We start from the raw sequence: 16,922 nt of genomic DNA, 5'->3' as shown, positions 1-16,922 counted from the left end.
GGGGCATGGGGGTCGCGGGGTCAGTGGCTGGGGCGGGAGACGCCCGGGCTGGGCGGAGGAGGAGGAGGCGGTCCGTGCGCGGCCTCCCGGGACCCCGCAGGTAGGCTCCGTGGTGGCGGCTGTGCCTCTGGGAGATCTGGGAGATCGACGGGTGGAGCCGTGGGCTGGGGAGTTTCAGATGCGCGGGCTAGATGACGTTGGGTTTTAGGGGTCCCTGCGCGTGGAGGCCGCCGGGTTGGCGGTCCAAAACTTTCCCTGGGGGTCTGGAGACCTGTCATTGAGGTGGGGCGTTTGCCTTGCTTGCAGAGGGATGGTGGTTCGAATCCCGGCGTCCCATAGGGTCCCCCGAGCCTGCCAGGAGTGACCCCTGAGCGCTGCCGGGTGTGACCCCAAAACCAAAAAACGAAAACAAAACTTTCCCCGGAGGGGAGTGTAGGGAGAGCACAGCGGGGAGGGCGTTTACCTTGCACGTGGTGGACCCGGGTTCGATATTAAATCTACATCATCCCATATGGTCCCCCGAGTCTGCCAGGAGTAATTCCTAAGCACCGCCGGTGTGGCCCCAAAACAAAGCACAGCAAACAAAAAAATGTTTCCCTGGGTAGTGACTGGCCCAGGGGGTTGGACTGGCCTTGGAATGGCCCCGGGGCACCAGGCACGAGGACTCTGCAATATCTAGATGGTCCAAGCGGCCTGTGAGGGTAGAAAGCAGAAAATTTCTGGCCCCAGCACCCCAGAAAAATCGACAAGGCACCTGCAGGCACCAAGCAGGGACGGTTTCTCCTGGTGTGGAAATCCTTGCACCCCTGGGTTACGGGGTTACTTGGTTACTGGGGCACCTGCTCTCACCCGCAGTGTGCCAGCAAGGAGAAGGGAGAAGGGATGCTGCTCCACCCCCAGCTTGAAGTATATACCCTGAGGGCCACAGGGCTAACCTGGAGGTCATCCAGCTTCTTCTCTGGGAGATACTCTTCAGGTTACTGCTTCTGCTTCCATTCTTCTTTTTTTGGTCAGGGACGTCTGTGCCCAGACATGCAGTATCAGACTGAACCTGGGCTTCTTTGTCCCACTGGTCCAACTCTCTGGCCCCTTGTCTGGGGTTTTCACCCATGTCCCCAGAATGGCTGTGCTAAGGGTTTACTAGTGTGAAGGGTGTAGACAAGCAGCGCTTCCCACTAACCTGTCACCTGCCCACATGCCCTTGCTAAGTGGCCTCTTGTTTTTTTTTTTTTTTTTTTTTCACTTTGTTGGGGATGGAACCCAAAACTTCAAACAGGCAGGTTAAGTGATGAACAGCCCTGAACCAGACCTGCAAATTCTCTCCCAAACTGTGACTTGGAAGCCAGAAGCATCTATGAATAGGTGTAGTACCTGCTGGCCACTTAAATGAAAACTGTCCTCTTTTCTCCTCACTTTTCAGCTGGACCCTCCAGCCCAAGGTGGACTAGGAACAAATAGCAGCCCTAAAGTGAAGGGCTGTATTGGGGAGCTCATTCATTACCTGAACTTGATTTGGTCAGGACTTTCAGAATAAAGGCCTCTCTTGGCACGTCAGGTTCTTTAGCTGAGTGGTGTCGCATCTTGGGGACAGTGTCACCCTGCACAGTTACCAGCTTCTCACCATCTTACCTACAAAGTGTGTATATAATGAAGACCTGGGATTCACTGTCTCTGGCAGCTGGTCCTGTGCTACAGGGGACAGGCTGCAACAGCAGTGTGAGGGAGTTGCCCGGCCCTACGCTCTTTATCTTCTTTATCTGAGTCAGACCACAGTGGGTGTCCATGTGTGTGACTGGGACTTGCCAGCTGCCTGATGCACTGTACCAGAGTCTGACCAGCAACCCCATTTGTCTGGGAATCTTTGGGAAGGGAGATTTAATACCTGCACTCCCCCTCCACAGCCATGTCGGAGCTGAGTGATGAAGCCAGCGAGCCTGAACTTCTGAACCTCAGCTTGTCCATGTGGCATGGGCTGGGCGCTCAGAGCAGCCACGAGGAACTGACCATCCCCTTGGATCTTCATACGGCAGCATCCATCGGCCAGTATGATGTGGTGAAGGAATGTGTGCAGCGGTAAGAGATGCGAGGACTTCTCTTGCTCACACCCCACGCACAGACCAAGTAGCTTCTGATTCCCGAAGCGTCCCAGCCAGCACCTGTGCCTGGCCCACAGTTCGAGACTAGCCACGTGGCCCCAGTTATCTGTCAGGCAGCTGGGTGATGTCAGTGATGATGGATGCTGGTCACCAACAAAGAGTGCAACGCCTTCCTTGGAAGGTTTAAAACTTTGTTCAGGACCAGAGCCATCTTACAGTGGGGAGAGCATTTGCCTTGCATGCAGTTGATCTGGGTTCCCTGGTACCCTGATGGTTCTCCAAACATAATAGGAGTGATCCAACCCCTCCCAAAACAAAGTAAAATAATAATAATAACAAACAACAAGATTAAAAATACCTCATGCTAGGCAGTAGCTTTAGTGTAGTATTTAGGCCTGGCATGTGAGGCCCCAGCACTATGTGTTCCCACCTTTGAAAGCCAAAAGCATATGGCCATGGCAGTCAACCCCTTATCTCTACTATATGCAATTTCTCTGAAAAATATAAAATAAGACTGTAAAACAGCTGTTTGGGGGGCTGAGTGATAGCACAGTGGGTAGGGCATTTGCCTTGTATACAGCTGACCTAGGTTCAATCCCCAGCATCCCATATGGGCCCCTTTACCTGCCAGGAGCGATTTCTCTTTTTGTTTTGTTTTGTTTCTGTTTTTTTGGACCACACCCGGTGATGTTCAGGGGTTACTCCTGGCTATGCGCTCACAATTTCTGAGCAAAGAGCCAGGAGTAACCCCTGAGAACCAACAGGTGTGGCCCAACCACCCCCAAATAAAAACACAACTGTTAGTTTTTGTTGTGTTCCTTTGAGCATTTCTGAAATTACTGAAAAACATACAATTACTCTAGTTAAAGTACCTCTAAATCTGTCTCAGCTTATGAATGAAATTTTACTTTGAGCAGAATTTTATTTATTTTTTGTTTGGGGGCCCCACCTGGCGGTGCTTAGGACTCATTCCTGATGGACTAGGGGTCCCCCGTGAGATACTGTGGGTTGTGCAAAGCCCACACCCTCCAAGCCTCAGATGTGTCTGTGCACCTCAGCAGGGTATTATGCCCCTCACCCCTCTAGCCACACAGGCTTGGTGCACGGGGTGGCACCACTGCCCTCGTAGCCAGAGACAGGTAATTTACTGGCCAGAGAGGGCCAGGGTGGCCTGTGGGTTTGAGTTCAGAGAGAGAGAGGAATAGAGACAAAGCAGGCAGCATCTCACCATTACTTTAGCTCAGTCCCCTGCAAGCCAGTAAGCTCTGCTCCCATCTTTTGCCTGGGCCTCCCGCAATAACTGCCAGACTCCTTTTTATACTTTGGGACAGTTGTTACTTGCAGGGGGGTGTATCCCGTTCAACTGCCATTACAGGGGAGGGTGTTATCACCCCTTAAATGTCCGTTGACTAATTCCCTCAAATACATCAACAGTGGTTTTCAGGGCTGTGTTACTCCCATCACTGTAGAGTGATTTAGGTCAGCTGGTCCTAGTGGCTCTAGTGATAGGGCTGTCCTACTATGGCAGCATTCTGAGCCCTGCCTCAGAGGTCTATTCCCTCCTGGAGTGGTCGTGCAATATCCAAGCCACAGAGAATGATAAACTTCATGGCTTATCATGAGGTTCCCCATAGGTTGGAGGTAGCAAAGGAGACACAGTGACATTGGGCCTCAGAGGAGGGCCCATTTGAGGACAGGAACATTAGAGCCCTACTGTGCCAACCATGTCTCCTTCCTGTCCTTTCTCCGGCCGCCTTGCCCCTTTGATGGCCCCGTGAGGACGGACACGCTGTCTAGCTGGTCTCACGTTTGTTTAGGAGAGACGTAGATCTGAACCAGAAGAATGGAGGCGGCTGGACCCCATTGATGTACGCCTCCTACATCGGCCACGACACCATCGTGCACGTGCTGCTGGAGGCGGGGGTGAGTGTGAATGTGCCGACCCCCGAAGGGCAGACTCCACTGATGCTGGCTTCCAGCTGTGGCAACGAGAGCATCGCCTACTTTCTCCTCCAGGTGAGCTCCGAGGGAATCCTGCTGTCCTGGCAAAGATGAAAGCCGCCGCAGGCCACGGTGCGTGCGAGTGCTCGGCTCCTTACTTAGATCTGTTTAGCCTGCCGGCCAGGAGGACACCCATCACACACAGGGCCGGCCCCTAACATTTGTCCTCTGTTCTCTTGAAGCAAGGTGCAGAGCTGGAAATGACAGACATCCAGGGCTGGACCGCCCTCTTCCACTGCACTAGTGCTGGCCACCAGCAGATGGTCAAGTTCCTTCTGGACAGCGGAGCCAATGCGGACGTGAGGTGATTCACCAGGCCCAAGCAGCCATAGACAGGCGTGTTCTCTTGGCTCTGAGGATGCCACTGGTGGGCAGGAGTGGCAGGACCTTTGTCGCTGCTTCGGCCAATTTCCAGTCTCGGGCTCCCACAGAGCATGGCCTGGTCCTGCCTTCTCTATGCAGTTGTCTGATGAATTGAAGGCTGAGACTCTGTCTCTTCCTCTGAAGATGGGGTGGCCACGCCAGGGTTGTGGGCTTGTTGAAAGACTCCTGAGGCCTTTCACAGGATGGGCCCAACTATGAGTCTTGCTTCCCTGGCGCACTCAGTCCTGGTTCTGTCTACTAGCCTTTGACTAAAGTGCTAAAGTACCAGATGAAAGCGGTGAGAGTTTTACAAAGTGGAAGAGCTAGGGTGGCCAAATCCTGTGAAGCTACTTGTTGCATGAAATAATTAACGATGAGGCTGGATGGTGGAGGATACCATCCAGCCCACATGGCTCTGCAACCTCCATGCAGCCGGCGAGTTCCAGGCCCAGGTGAAATCACTCACTCACATGCAGCCTTCAGGAAGAATCATCTTTATTTATGCCCTAGCCACCACAGGTGTGTGGCCTATGTCAACCTTTTAAGCATTCAGCTATATTTTGCTAGCCCTGCATCTTATCTCCTGTTAGCCATTTTCCCTTTGGGCTCCATGCGGCCCAAAGATTCAAAAGCCAGGAAGCCAAGCCGGGCCAAGAGAGAAACGGCAAAAGGGGCAAAGAGCCAAAAGGGCCGAATTCCCTTGGTCCCAGCCTTATCTACCTTTTTCCAAACCCCTCCCAGAAATGGGAGGTCTTGCAGGTAGTTACACCTATTATCCAGTTCCCAAAACTCCTCCCAGATATGGGTGGGTCTTGGGGTACACCACATTTCCCCCTTTTTTAAATATTTTCATGCGCCAACGTAATAAAGTGAAAGTTAATATACCAGCCCTTTTCAAAAACATATCATTTGCAAAATATACTTTACACCTGTAACCTAAAATTCTATTAATGCTTTTTTACCAAGCACTATTTTGGAACTTTCATGTTCCTATATTTTTAAACTATATTGGGGGAACTTCAATGTTCCTATATATTTTCTATACACAAGTACTTTAGCATACATGCATAACATACATTTTAAAAACAGGCTAAGTACATTAAAATACACAGTAAAACATTTTGCAATTGAAAATATTAACTTTGAAAGACAACAAAACACATTTAAATTATAAAGAAAATGACTAAGACAAAGATGCAGGTGGTTAGAAATTAGATGTTAAAATGAGCTAAACTGAATGACTTCCCTTTTATTTTTATTTTTTAACTACTAAGTAAAACTTATCCCATTACCAACTATGAGTAAAATATTACTACCCACTAATTTTCTACACCTAAAACCATAGTTTAGATTAATTTGTCCCACGCTGATCTCACCACGTGGCTTTTGTATACTTTTAAAGTTCAGATGTTGGTTTGTCCCACGCTGATCTTACCACGTGGCTTTCTTCCGTAGTTCCAGGCTTCGCTGCCGGTTTGTGATCTGGAGCGAGGATTCCAGGTTTTTCGCTTTTCCGGGCAAAGCTGAGCCCAGCCAAGCCGATCCCAGCCGAGATTTCAGCCGAGCCGAGCTGCTTGGAGCTTGCCCCTTGGAGCTTTTTGCCGCAGGGGCTTCACCGCTGCCTTTTTTCCCCTCTGGGAGCACTTTGGATGTTCAGAGTTCCAAGTGATTTAAACTAAAAGTTCAGTTCGAAATTTCCAAAGTCGAAATCCAAATTCAAGCCAAAGGTCATTTTCAGAAAATCAGTCCACTTTAAATACAGTCTTTTTTCTCCTCCGTTTCCAATTTAAGCTTTTAATAAGTTTTTGTAGAGGCCGAGGTTTTTGGTTTTTGTAACAAAGTTTTAGTTCTGGGCCTTGGCCAGAGGTGGTGCAAGCTTTCACCTCTTTTGTTTTAATGGCCTTTGAACCCCCAGATGGGGTGTCGGCCATTTTTAAAAATGGTTGCACGTGGCCCAGGGTTTTGGGCTCAGTGCACCCGACAAGAGCCAAAATTAAACTGAAAAGCAGAAATGTTACCATTGTTGCTGGTTTCTTGGGTCCAGGATTCAGGTCAAAGTTCGGAGCGCCAGATGTTGCATTAAATAATTAACGATGAGGCTGGATGGTGGAGGATACCATCCAGCCCACCGAAGGGGTATTAGTAGTGTGGTGTACCCCAAAACTCCTCCCAGATATGGGTGGGTCTTGGGGTACACCACACTACTAATACCCCTTCGGCGGAGTAAGTGAGATGCTCACCACACCAGAGGGTTGGTTCCCGGGCTCCAACCAAACCAAAATGGCTTCTGAGGAAACCAGTCATGTTTGCAGAAAGTTTCCATTTACCCCTCGCCAGATTCTTTCTCACCAGCATTATCATGCATAGTGCTGCTGACAGTTATTTGTGAAATGCTTTATAGTTCTTTGCTTTGTTTTGGGATAACATGTGGCAATGTTCAGGGCTGACTCCTGGCTTTGTGTTTAGGAATCACTACCGGTGGTGCTGGGGGATCATTTGGGGTTTCGGGGATCCAACGTGCGTAGTCTGCATATGAGGCAAGCAAGCACCTTACCCGCTGTGTGCTATGCTGTCTCCTTTTTTTCCCTTAGTTTCAATAAGTGGTTTTAGTACTGGTTATACTATCTCTTTGACTCCAACAAATAATAGTTTATTGTTGTTATTTTTGGGGGGACCATATCCAGCGGTGCTAATGACTAACTCCTGATTCTGTGTTCAGGGATCACACCCGGTGGGCTCGGGACCATATAGGATGGCAGGGAGCAAACTTGGTCTGGCTACTTGCAAGGCACATGTGCTACCTGCTAAACTATCACTCTGGCCCCTGTAATAGTATTATATGCCACTAAAGGAGAGAAATGCTACTAATGAAATGCAACTTGCCTAGTCGTTTTGGGGAGGGCGGGGATCTTTTGGCTTATGCCACTAATGCTTGAGGCTTTCTCCCACTCTGTGCTGGAACGAGGTATTTCTGGTGTGTCCAGAGGCAGAGTTCCATTTAGTGTCAGAGATGAACCTGACTTCCAGCCTCTAAGCATCTGTACCATACCCTGATCTGACCTAGTCCTTCCCTGGTAATTTTCAAACATATCCTAACTTCACAAATGCTGACGTTTGGAAACTCTATGTCTTAGAGTAGACGTAATTGTTCTGAGCTTGGTCCCTCCCTGTCTTTTAGACCAGAATTTCTGAAGCTTTTCCAGTGCAGTGTCTTGCTGCCTGAAAAGTAAAATATGGGTTGAAAATGACCAAACCCCTCGGTTCATTAGGCAGCTGAGTTTGAGTTGATATTTGGTGGTCACTAATTCTTTTTGGCCTTTTACTGTAGCCAATATATTTCTCGGCCCCATTCCGTTACGTGTTTCTCTGGGAAGCTTCAACCCCCAGTTTAATAAGCCAGGGATGACTGTCATATGAGCAGGGCCAGGAGTGCTAGCGACAACACTGAATTAACTATCACTCGGGACAGCTTGAAGCCTCGGGTACTCAATATAGGAGTGCAAGGGAGATGGACTTTCCTGAATCCTGGTGTGTAGTTCCAGTGTCTGCAGCTGCTGTGTCTGGCTCACTATTGGGGCACAGACTCAGGAGGGATCAGGTGGAAAGAGACCCTGTAGGTGCAGGGGTCCTCAAACTTTTTAAACAGGGGTCCAGTTCACTGTCCTTCAGACTATTGGAGGGCCAGATTATAGTAAAACAAAAATTATGAACAAATTTCTGTGCACACTGCATATATTGTATTTAGAAATGAAGAAACAAAATTGGAATAAATACAATATGTGGCCTGCAGGCCGTAGTTTGAAGACCCCTGCGTGTAGAGGATAGAGGCAGGGGCCTTGGCCAGGCAGGGCTGCTTGTACTGTCTCACCCTGGCCTCTGTGTGCAGGGAGTCCATGTATGGATTCACGCCTTTGATGGAAGCAGCAGCAGCCGGCCACGAGATCATCGTGCAGTGCTTTCTGAACCACGTAAGTTGACTGCCATGACATTCACCGTCCTAGCAAACATGGCCCGTTTCTGACATAGAAGGTTGCATAGAAGTTGCTGCTCTCCTCTGAGCTGTTCTCTCAGCTCTCTGATCAGCAGAGTGTAGGCATTAGGGTCCAGTGGTATATAAGTATAAAGTTAGGCCCAGAGAGATAGCATGGAGGTAAGGCGTTTGCCTTGCATGCAGAAGGACTGTGGTTCGAATCCCGGCATCCCATATGGTCCCCTGAGCCTGCCAGGAGCGATTTCTGAGTGTAGAGCCAGGAGTAATCTGAGTGTTGCCAGGTGTGACCCAAAACAAAACCAAAAAAAAAAAACAAAGAGGGTAGAGTAGGGACTTTGGGTGAACTGGCTAGTGCAAGTGCCTTAAGTGCTGTGCTATCGCCGTACTCCTATAGAGACTCCAGCATTTTGCTTGTAGAGAAAGGTTTACCTGCACACATTGCTTTTTGTTTCAAACAAACATGGATCTCAAGTATACATTTGCTCAGTAGCTTCAATTACTTAGGATTCCCGGGATAGTTTAGTCTTGAACTTGGTTCAGAATTAGTTTACTTTATTTTAAATTCTTTTGGTTTGGGGACCCACTCAGCAGTGTTCAGGATTACTCCTGGCTCTGCACTTGGAAATTACTCCTGACAGTGCCTAGGGGACAATATAAATTGCCAACGATTGAACCCGGTTTGGTTCCCTACAAGACAAGTGGCTTACCACTGTGTTATCATTCCAGGGCCAGTCAGTTTTTCCTTTGTAGCATGAATTTAGGTTTTTAACTTTATTTATTTTTTAGTTTACTCTTTTTTTTTTTTTTTGGTGTCTTTTTTAATTTACTTTTTTTTTTTGGGGGGGGGGGTTTTACTCTTGGCTATGTACTCAGAAATTGCTCCTGGCTTGGGGGATCTAACCTCGATCTGTCCTAGGCTAGTGCCGACAAGGTAGATGCCTTACCACTCCATGCCACCACATCGGCCCTAGGAGTTGTTTTGTTTTGTTTTGTTTTGGTTTTGGTTTATGGGTCACACCCTGCAGTGCTCAGGCTCCTGACTCTATGCTCAAAAATCGCTCCTGGCAGGCTCGGGAGACCATCTGGGATTCTGGGAATCAAACCACCGTCCTTCTGTGTGCAAGGCAAATGCCCTACCTCCATGCTGTCTCTCCAGCCCCCAGCCCTAAGTTTCTAACATTTGTTAAATGTTTGATGAAGGGGCTGAAGAGATAGCATGGAGGTAGGGCAAAGGGGTCTGACCAGGATGTGACTCGGTGGAGCATTTGCCTTCCATGTCACCAGTAAGAACCTTATTGGCCTCCAGCACTGCTAGATATGTCATTTATTAAAGAAAAGTAATCAAGTGGTAGAGTGATAGCACAGTAGGTAGGGTGTTTGCCTTGCACGCGGTTTTGATCCCCAATCTGGGTTTGATCCCTGGCATCCCATATGATCCCCTGAGCCTGCCAGGATTAATTTCGGGCACAGAGCCAGAAGTAACTCCTGAGCACTGCCAGATATGGCCCAAAATCAAACAAACAGGGCCCAGAGAGATAGCACAGTGGCGTTTGCCTTGCAAGCAGCTGATCCAGGACCAAAGGTGGTTGGTTCGAATCCCGGTGTCCCATATGGTCCCCCGTGCCTGCCAGGAGCTATTTCTGAGCAGACAGCCAGGAGTAACCCCTGAGCACCACCGGGTGTGACCCAAAAAACAAAACAAAAAAAAAAACAAACAAAAATGTAATTGAAAGATGTGCAAAGAGATGTCAGAGATGCCTTACAAATCACCAGTAATGGTCAGAGATAGCACAGCGGTATGGCTTGCACGCAGCCTTGCATGGAACAGACCCGGGTTCGATCCCCAGCATCTCATATGATCCCCTGAGCCTGCCAGGAGTGACTTATGAACACAGAGCCAGGAGTAACCCCTTGAGCACTGCCAGATGTGGCCCAAACAAAACAAAACAAAAAAATAAGCCAATAAGCCCATGAAAAATGTTTTCCATTCTTGGTCACTTGGGACTTGCAGCTCTGCATGCTTGGCTCTAGCATAGAATGGCCAGGCCCATTGGGCCCCATTTCTCTGAATGGCCCCCTACCTGTGACCCATTTGGTTGCATCCCAGCCTTCCCCCTAAAAAACGTCCTGAGGAATGGGAAGATGAAATGCATTCTCATGATCTCCCTGCTCACTGGTGAAATGATGGCCGGAAGATAATTGTGTACGGGTCACACCTGGCAGTGCTTGTGGACTCTGGTGCCAGGGATATGGGATCCAGGGCCCCTGCCTACAAAACCTAAATTCCACTGAGTCATCTTGTGGCCTGATGGCAGAGGCCCCGGGTGGTGGCATGGACCCGTACACTCATAGTATTTCTGACTCAGCTTCCTCCAACGACTTTGACTCAACAGGGAGTCAAAGTGGACATGAGAAACCGCAATGGGGCCACGGCCCGGATGTTGGCCAAACAGTACGGACACATGAAGATTGTGAGCTTGATCGATGCACACTCACCCTCTCTATCCAAGAGCCTCTTCTGGAGCCCAGGTACCTGCCCTTGTGTTCACCTTCCACCTGGGCTCCCTGGAGAAACCCAGGGACCCATGGGGGCTATGTGCAGCACAGGGGTTTGCCTGGCACCACTTTCGGGGCTGACCTCCAGTGTGTGCCTTTGCACACTGCCTCACGGTACCCTGCAGTTTCACTTCTCTGGGTCTGAATGGCACAACGTCTTCCCCACGCTTGACTGGCAGGAAGTGCCCATTTCCTCCTCGTGCTTATGTGGTTTCAGTGTTCATGTTCCTTGGACACACTCACACTTCATTTTCTCCCTGGGTCTGAGGTGCTGCTGCCCAGTAGCGCCTGTGTCCCTTCCGCTTTGTCTGTATGAAAAAAGATACCTAGTCTTTGCTGTCTGAACTCTCTGCCCAGAGCACTGTAGGAATCCCTACTCCTTAGTAATTGTAGCTTTTGCAATAGGCTTCACTCTAGTTTCTACACCCTCCCATTTCCCTTTCTACCCATTTCCTGTTGGTTTTTATTTATTTATTTTTGGTTGTGGGACCACACCTGACAGCATTCAGGGGTTACTCCTGGCTCTGCATTTAGAAATCACTCTTGGCAGGCCTGGGGATTCAAACCCAGGTCTGTCCAGGGTATGGTGCTGGTAAGGCAAATGTTCTATCATTGTGCTGTCACTCCTGTCCCTCCTATTGCCTTTGTTGTTGTTGTTTTTGGGCCACACCCCGTGACGCTCAGGGGTTACTCCTGGCTATGCGATCAGAAATCGCTCCTGGCTTGGAGGACCATATGAGACGCCGGGGGATCGAACCGAGGTCCATCCTAGGTCAGCTGTGTGCAAAGCAGATGCCCTACTGCTGCACCACCACTCCGGCTCCATCCTGTTGCTTTTGTAGTTGCAGTTCTTACCTGGGACATCCTTGAACAGACTCTTCCTCCTAGAGCTAGAGAGGGACAAGCAGTACAGGTAACTTTCTTCTGGGTTACTGTCACCAGCTTTTCATCTTAGTATTTGACCCACAGACAAATCTGATGACTTCAGCTCTTCAGATGAGTCGTGTCCAGCTCCTCAGAGGCACAGGCCCTTTCGCAAGAAGGGCCTGAGCATCCACGAGGGTCCACGTGCCCTGGCCAGGATCACAGCCATCGGCCTTGGTGGAAAGGCCCGCCAACCTCGTTATGGTGAGTCCCTTCCACCTAGAGCAGGACACAGCCTGATGCCAGTATTTGAACCGCTCAAGAAGTAGTAACTCAAAATGGACGACAATGATGAAAACATACTAAACACTGGCTGATCTCTGGGTTTAGTTCAGCCTTTGACTCTCCTTCCCATAGGTTAATATGACAAATGAAAAAAATCTTCCATGGCAAAATTGTCACTCAGATTTGGTGTCATTGTGGAACTCACCAAGTCAGGAAAATTGCAAAGGGCAGTGATTTCCACTTCCTGCATGCTTTGTTCCCTGAGTAGCCCCAGGATCGGATGTGTGTCTGGAGCAATGGCTCTGTTCTGGGTCTTATTTCGGGTGGCAAGGTGACTGACTCTCTGTCTGTCTGACCTCTGCCTTTTCTTTGTGCTCATGTGGTTTCCCTGTTGCATCTGTCCACAGAGCAGGTGCCTCCACGGGGCTACGTTACCTTCACCAGCGGTGATGAGAACCTACTAGAAGCAGGAGGTCTCTGTTACAGGGATGTCACCTCCCCCATCAACGACCGGGACGTGGGGAGTAGCAGCAGCAGCAGCAGCAGCCGGGGTACAAACCCCACATTATTCCCTGAAACACCTCAATTCCCTGAACCCCACCTTCATCTCTCCATCTCACTTTGGTCCCCTCACACCACCCTATTCCCCACCACTCCCTCTGTGATGGAGTTTCAGGGGTGCCTCCATCCAATGGGATGTGGGATGAGGCAGAGGATCAGGTTCCAGTGGGGAAAGTTGGGTGGCCTTTGGTTGGCCCCTCTCAGATGGCAGCAGATGCTCAGACTGGCCCCAGGGCTCTGTGGGCAGATGAGCTGGGAGTGGGCAGTCAGACCGCCGTCCCTGTCCCTGTCACCAGAGGAACACACCTTCCCTGCCACCTGTGGTGCCGCACAGAGCATCAGTGAGGGACTGGCCTGTGCCCCGAACCTCAGCAGCGAGGGCTCCTTGGAGAGTAATGAGGTACCAACTCGCTTTTTCTCCTGCCCTAGTGTCTTGGATCTCCCAGTACTTTGCCTCTCTGACTGAGTCTGGGTGTGTGGGTGCTGGTCTCCCAAGGGGGACCATGTGAGGGTCATGTGAGTGCTACCCACGGTACCTCCCAGGACTCAGATCCCGTACAGAGGAGCCCTGCTCGTAAGCAGACAAAAAGTCACATGAAGGCCAAGAACCGTTATGGCAACAGCGATGGCCAGTGGTCCTCCACTGCTGGGAACACAGGCTCCTACGCCCACTCTGAGAAGTCTGCTGTGTCGGGCCCACAGGTGAGATCGCCAAGGAACAGGTGATGGGGGCATTTGATGAGTTCATGATGCCCATGAGGCCCACCCTGCTGGCTGAGGGCTTCTAGCTGGTAGCTGCACTTCTTATGGGTCTAGAACCAGTCTGTGAGCTCTTCATTCCTTCCCCAGGGCTAGAGCAGGGAGACCTGCCCTCCAGTTCCTCTGAGTAATGGCCCCTTCTCTGGCCCCATGTGGCTGTTTTGGCTCTGCTTTCCCTAGGCGTTCGGGATGACTTCAATGTGCCCCTGCAGGGTCCTCACAAGCTGCTCCAGTGACTCTCAGGGCAGCTTTTTGACTTGATTTTTTTTTAAATTTTGGTTGTGGGCTCACACCTAGAAGTGTTCATGTAGGACTTAACAGGGCTTGGGGGACCATACAGGGAACAAACCTGGGTCAGTTGCATGCAAGGGAAGCGCCCTCCCTACTAGATCATTGCTCCCACCCTCAGCCACTATCTTCTTGATGCTGGAAGTCATTCCTAGCAGTTCTTGGGGCACCAAATCTGGGCCTCTCACACACAGAGCCTGTGTTAAGCCTTTTTGCACCTCAGGATCCTCTCGTGTTGGAAGAGGTAGAAATCTGTTTCTTTTTCTTTTTCTTTTTTTTGGTTCTTGGTTTTTGGTCACACCCACCAGTGCTCAGGGGTTACTCCTGGCTCTATGCTCAGAAATCGCCCCTGGCAGGCACGGGGGACCATATGGGATGCCGGGATTTGAACCAATGACCTTCTGCACGAAAGGCAAACATGTTGCCTCCATGCTATCTCTCCAGCCCCAGAAATCTGTTTTTTTTTTTTTTTTTTCTGGTTTTTGGGCCACATCCGGTAACGCTCAGGGATTACTCCTGGCTATTCGCTCAGAAGTTGCTCCTGGCTTGGGGGACCATATGGGACGCCGGGGAATTGAACCGTGGTCCATCCAAGGCTAGCGCAGGCAAGGCAGGCACCTTGCCTCTGGCGCCACTGCCCGGCCCAGAAATCTGTTTCTTTTAGTAAAAGTAACAAAAGTCAGGCAGAATGATGAGCATCATTGAGTGAGGTAATGCCGAGAATGCCCTCCACAACGCTGGGAGAAGGGATCTCTGCAGTGTCCCTGGTCCTGGCTAGCCTCAGGTCTTCAGGGCTTGCCACATTCCTGAAGCCGTTTGGAGGCCCTGCTGGTCACAATCATGGGGTCTTTCTGTGCATTTACCGGGTGGGGATTCTTGGGTTCTTTACAGTTTGTGCACAGGAATCACCCCTGCTGATGGGGGTCAGGCCAGGGCAGGCCATGCGTAGGCAGGAGCTTCTGACTGCCTTAGGTCATGGTGAACAGTTGGGGAACAGATCAAACACAAGACTGGAAAGGATAATGTCATAGGGCCTAGAAAAATTAAGGCCAGTCGCCGCCAGTTAGGAAGCCTAGTAGGCACAAGCCTGCCTGCAGCGACCAGACGCATTAAGCAGGGAGACGTCCCTGACTGAGCCCAGAACTGAGCTATGGCGCCCACGGGTAAAGGACTTCGCAGGGTCAGCACCTGAACAAGTACCTGTCGAAGGGGTTCTAGACCCTGAAAGGAAAACTGCGTGCTGGAGAAGTGCCTGAACTCCACGGGCAAAGCTGGCTGATGTGTGGCAGCGCAGAGACGGCCCCATGCCCTGGTGCCCCTACCCCACAGGACCTGGCCACATTGCTGGAGCAGATCGGCTGCCTGAAGTACCTGCAGCTGTTTGAAGAGCAGGATGTGGACCTCCGCATCTTTCTCACCCTCACCGAGAGTGACCTGAAGGAGATTGGGGTCACGTGAGTCAACACAGACCTCCCCCATTAAGTCTCTATTTCTCCTCTGTGTGGGGTTTCACAGCAATACCCCTGGCTCTGCTAAGGGTCCCTCCAGCTAATCATGCTTGGACCATGGGTGCCAGGGACAGAGCCAAGGCTGCCCCCCATGCAAGGTGGGTGCTGGTACCCAGTGCTGAGTCCGGAGCCCCCTTCCTTCAGCCTCCCTGCCTTCAATGCTAAGGCTGAACCGAGTGGGATACTGTCCCACGGAGGGCACCAAGCTCTACAGCTGCTGCTTCCCTCTCCCTTGCAGACTGTTTGGGCCCAAGAGGAAGATGACATCTGCCATTGCTCGCTGGCACAGTAGTGCTGGGCCCCCAGGTGATGCCCTGGAGCTGGCCTATGCTGACCGGCTGGAGGCTGAGATGCAAGAACTTGCCATCCAGCTGCATAGAGTGAGTGATCTGAAAATGTGAGATTATGGGGGGGTCAGTTCCCATGGAAGGGAAAGCATGGGGGTAGGACAGTGCCCCCTGACTTCTGCCCTGGTTGCAGCGGTGCGAAGAGGTGGAGTCTCTACGGGGCCAGGTGTCACAGGAGCAGGAGCTACGAGCTGTGGTGGAGAGCTGCCTCCTGGAGCAGGATAGTGCCCGCAAGGACACCCACACCAGGCTGGAGGAGGCCTGGGCACAAGCCTGCAGCGCTGCACTTATCTTGGACCAGCTGCGGTGAGCATCCAAGCTTTTTCCTGTTTTCCTGCGGGGTAGCCACTGCACCATTCTGCAGTACAGGTGACAAGCGTGGTGGGACAGCACAGCCAAAGGGGTGAACTCCAGGGACAAATGGGCCAGGGCTGCCCCCTCACCAATACAATGTCTGTAGAGCCTGTCAAGAGGAGCTGTCAGCGAGGTTAAGGAGTGATGAATCCTGCAGTGCAGCCTCAAGTCCCCCTGTAGCTGGTAAGGATGATGGGGTTGACAGGGACATACTCCACTGGAGTCCAGCCCCTTAGGGTAGAGGTTGGGCCTCTGTCCGAAAACCTGCCTCCTGGGGACCCAGGCAGACAGGCTTGTGAGCACACACTCCAGCCCCTGGCCTCTGCCCACAGACTGGCAGGCCTCTCTGCAAGCCCTGAGCCTCCCCGAGCTGTCGGGCATGTTGGAGGATAGAGTCCACGAGATGGGTGAGTGTCTCATGGAGGGATGCAACAGTGGGCAGATCCTGTGACTTTCTAAGGCCATGTTTGTCTGTTTCCCCCCTCAGTGCCAAGCAGTGACCTTCCTCTCCTCTGCAGGCCAAGTGTTATGCACAGTGACCCAGAACCTGGAAAAGCTGCAGGGCAAAGAGAACTGGCGGGAGCCATAGCTGGTGGTGGTGAGTGTCTACAGTCCGGTGGGGGGGGGACCCTGCATGCCATGTGCTGCTCACCTTGGCTATCTCCCTTCTCAGAGTCTGACGTCGGGTGATTGATCCACCCGGAAGCTGAGCAGCAGAGGGCAGTGTGGGCTGCAACAGCCCAGGCCCCAGATGGCCCAAGGACCCAGCCCAGAAGCACAGAGATGAGCAGGGGCCAGGAAGGCCCAACCGAGGCAGGATGGAGCTAGCCCAGAGCCCAGTGGGAGACTCGGAGCACCAGGCCCTGGGACCAGTGTCCTCACCACAGGCACCAGCCAGGAAGATGTGAGGGCAGGCGCTGGACAGCATGGCATTTGCTGGAAAATAAAA

General features: G+C 51.2%; 1 protein-coding gene across 1 annotated transcript; it reads left to right on the top strand.

Moving 5' to 3' along the window:
• Nucleotides 1-1,901: 1,901 nt before the first annotated feature.
• ANKS3 (ankyrin repeat and sterile alpha motif domain containing 3) lies at nt 1,902-16,922 on the top strand. The gene is made up of 16 exons (XM_049768454.1): nt 1,902-2,073; nt 3,914-4,112; nt 4,280-4,401; nt 8,347-8,428; nt 10,845-10,980; nt 11,977-12,135; nt 12,564-12,707; nt 13,014-13,117; nt 13,261-13,419; nt 15,094-15,218; nt 15,511-15,652; nt 15,753-15,925; nt 16,080-16,156; nt 16,306-16,380; nt 16,492-16,571; nt 16,647-16,922. Exons 1-15 carry the CDS (start codon nt 1,904-1,906, stop codon nt 16,560-16,562), a joined length of 1,938 nt encoding a protein of 645 aa, XP_049624411.1. The 5' UTR covers nt 1,902-1,903; the 3' UTR covers nt 16,563-16,571; nt 16,647-16,922.

Source organism: Suncus etruscus, chromosome 2 (genome assembly GCF_024139225.1).
Source record: "Suncus etruscus isolate mSunEtr1 chromosome 2, mSunEtr1.pri.cur, whole genome shotgun sequence".
Lineage (NCBI taxonomy): Eukaryota > Metazoa > Chordata > Mammalia > Eulipotyphla > Soricidae > Suncus > Suncus etruscus.
This window is presented reverse-complemented; position numbering and strand designations above follow the sequence as displayed.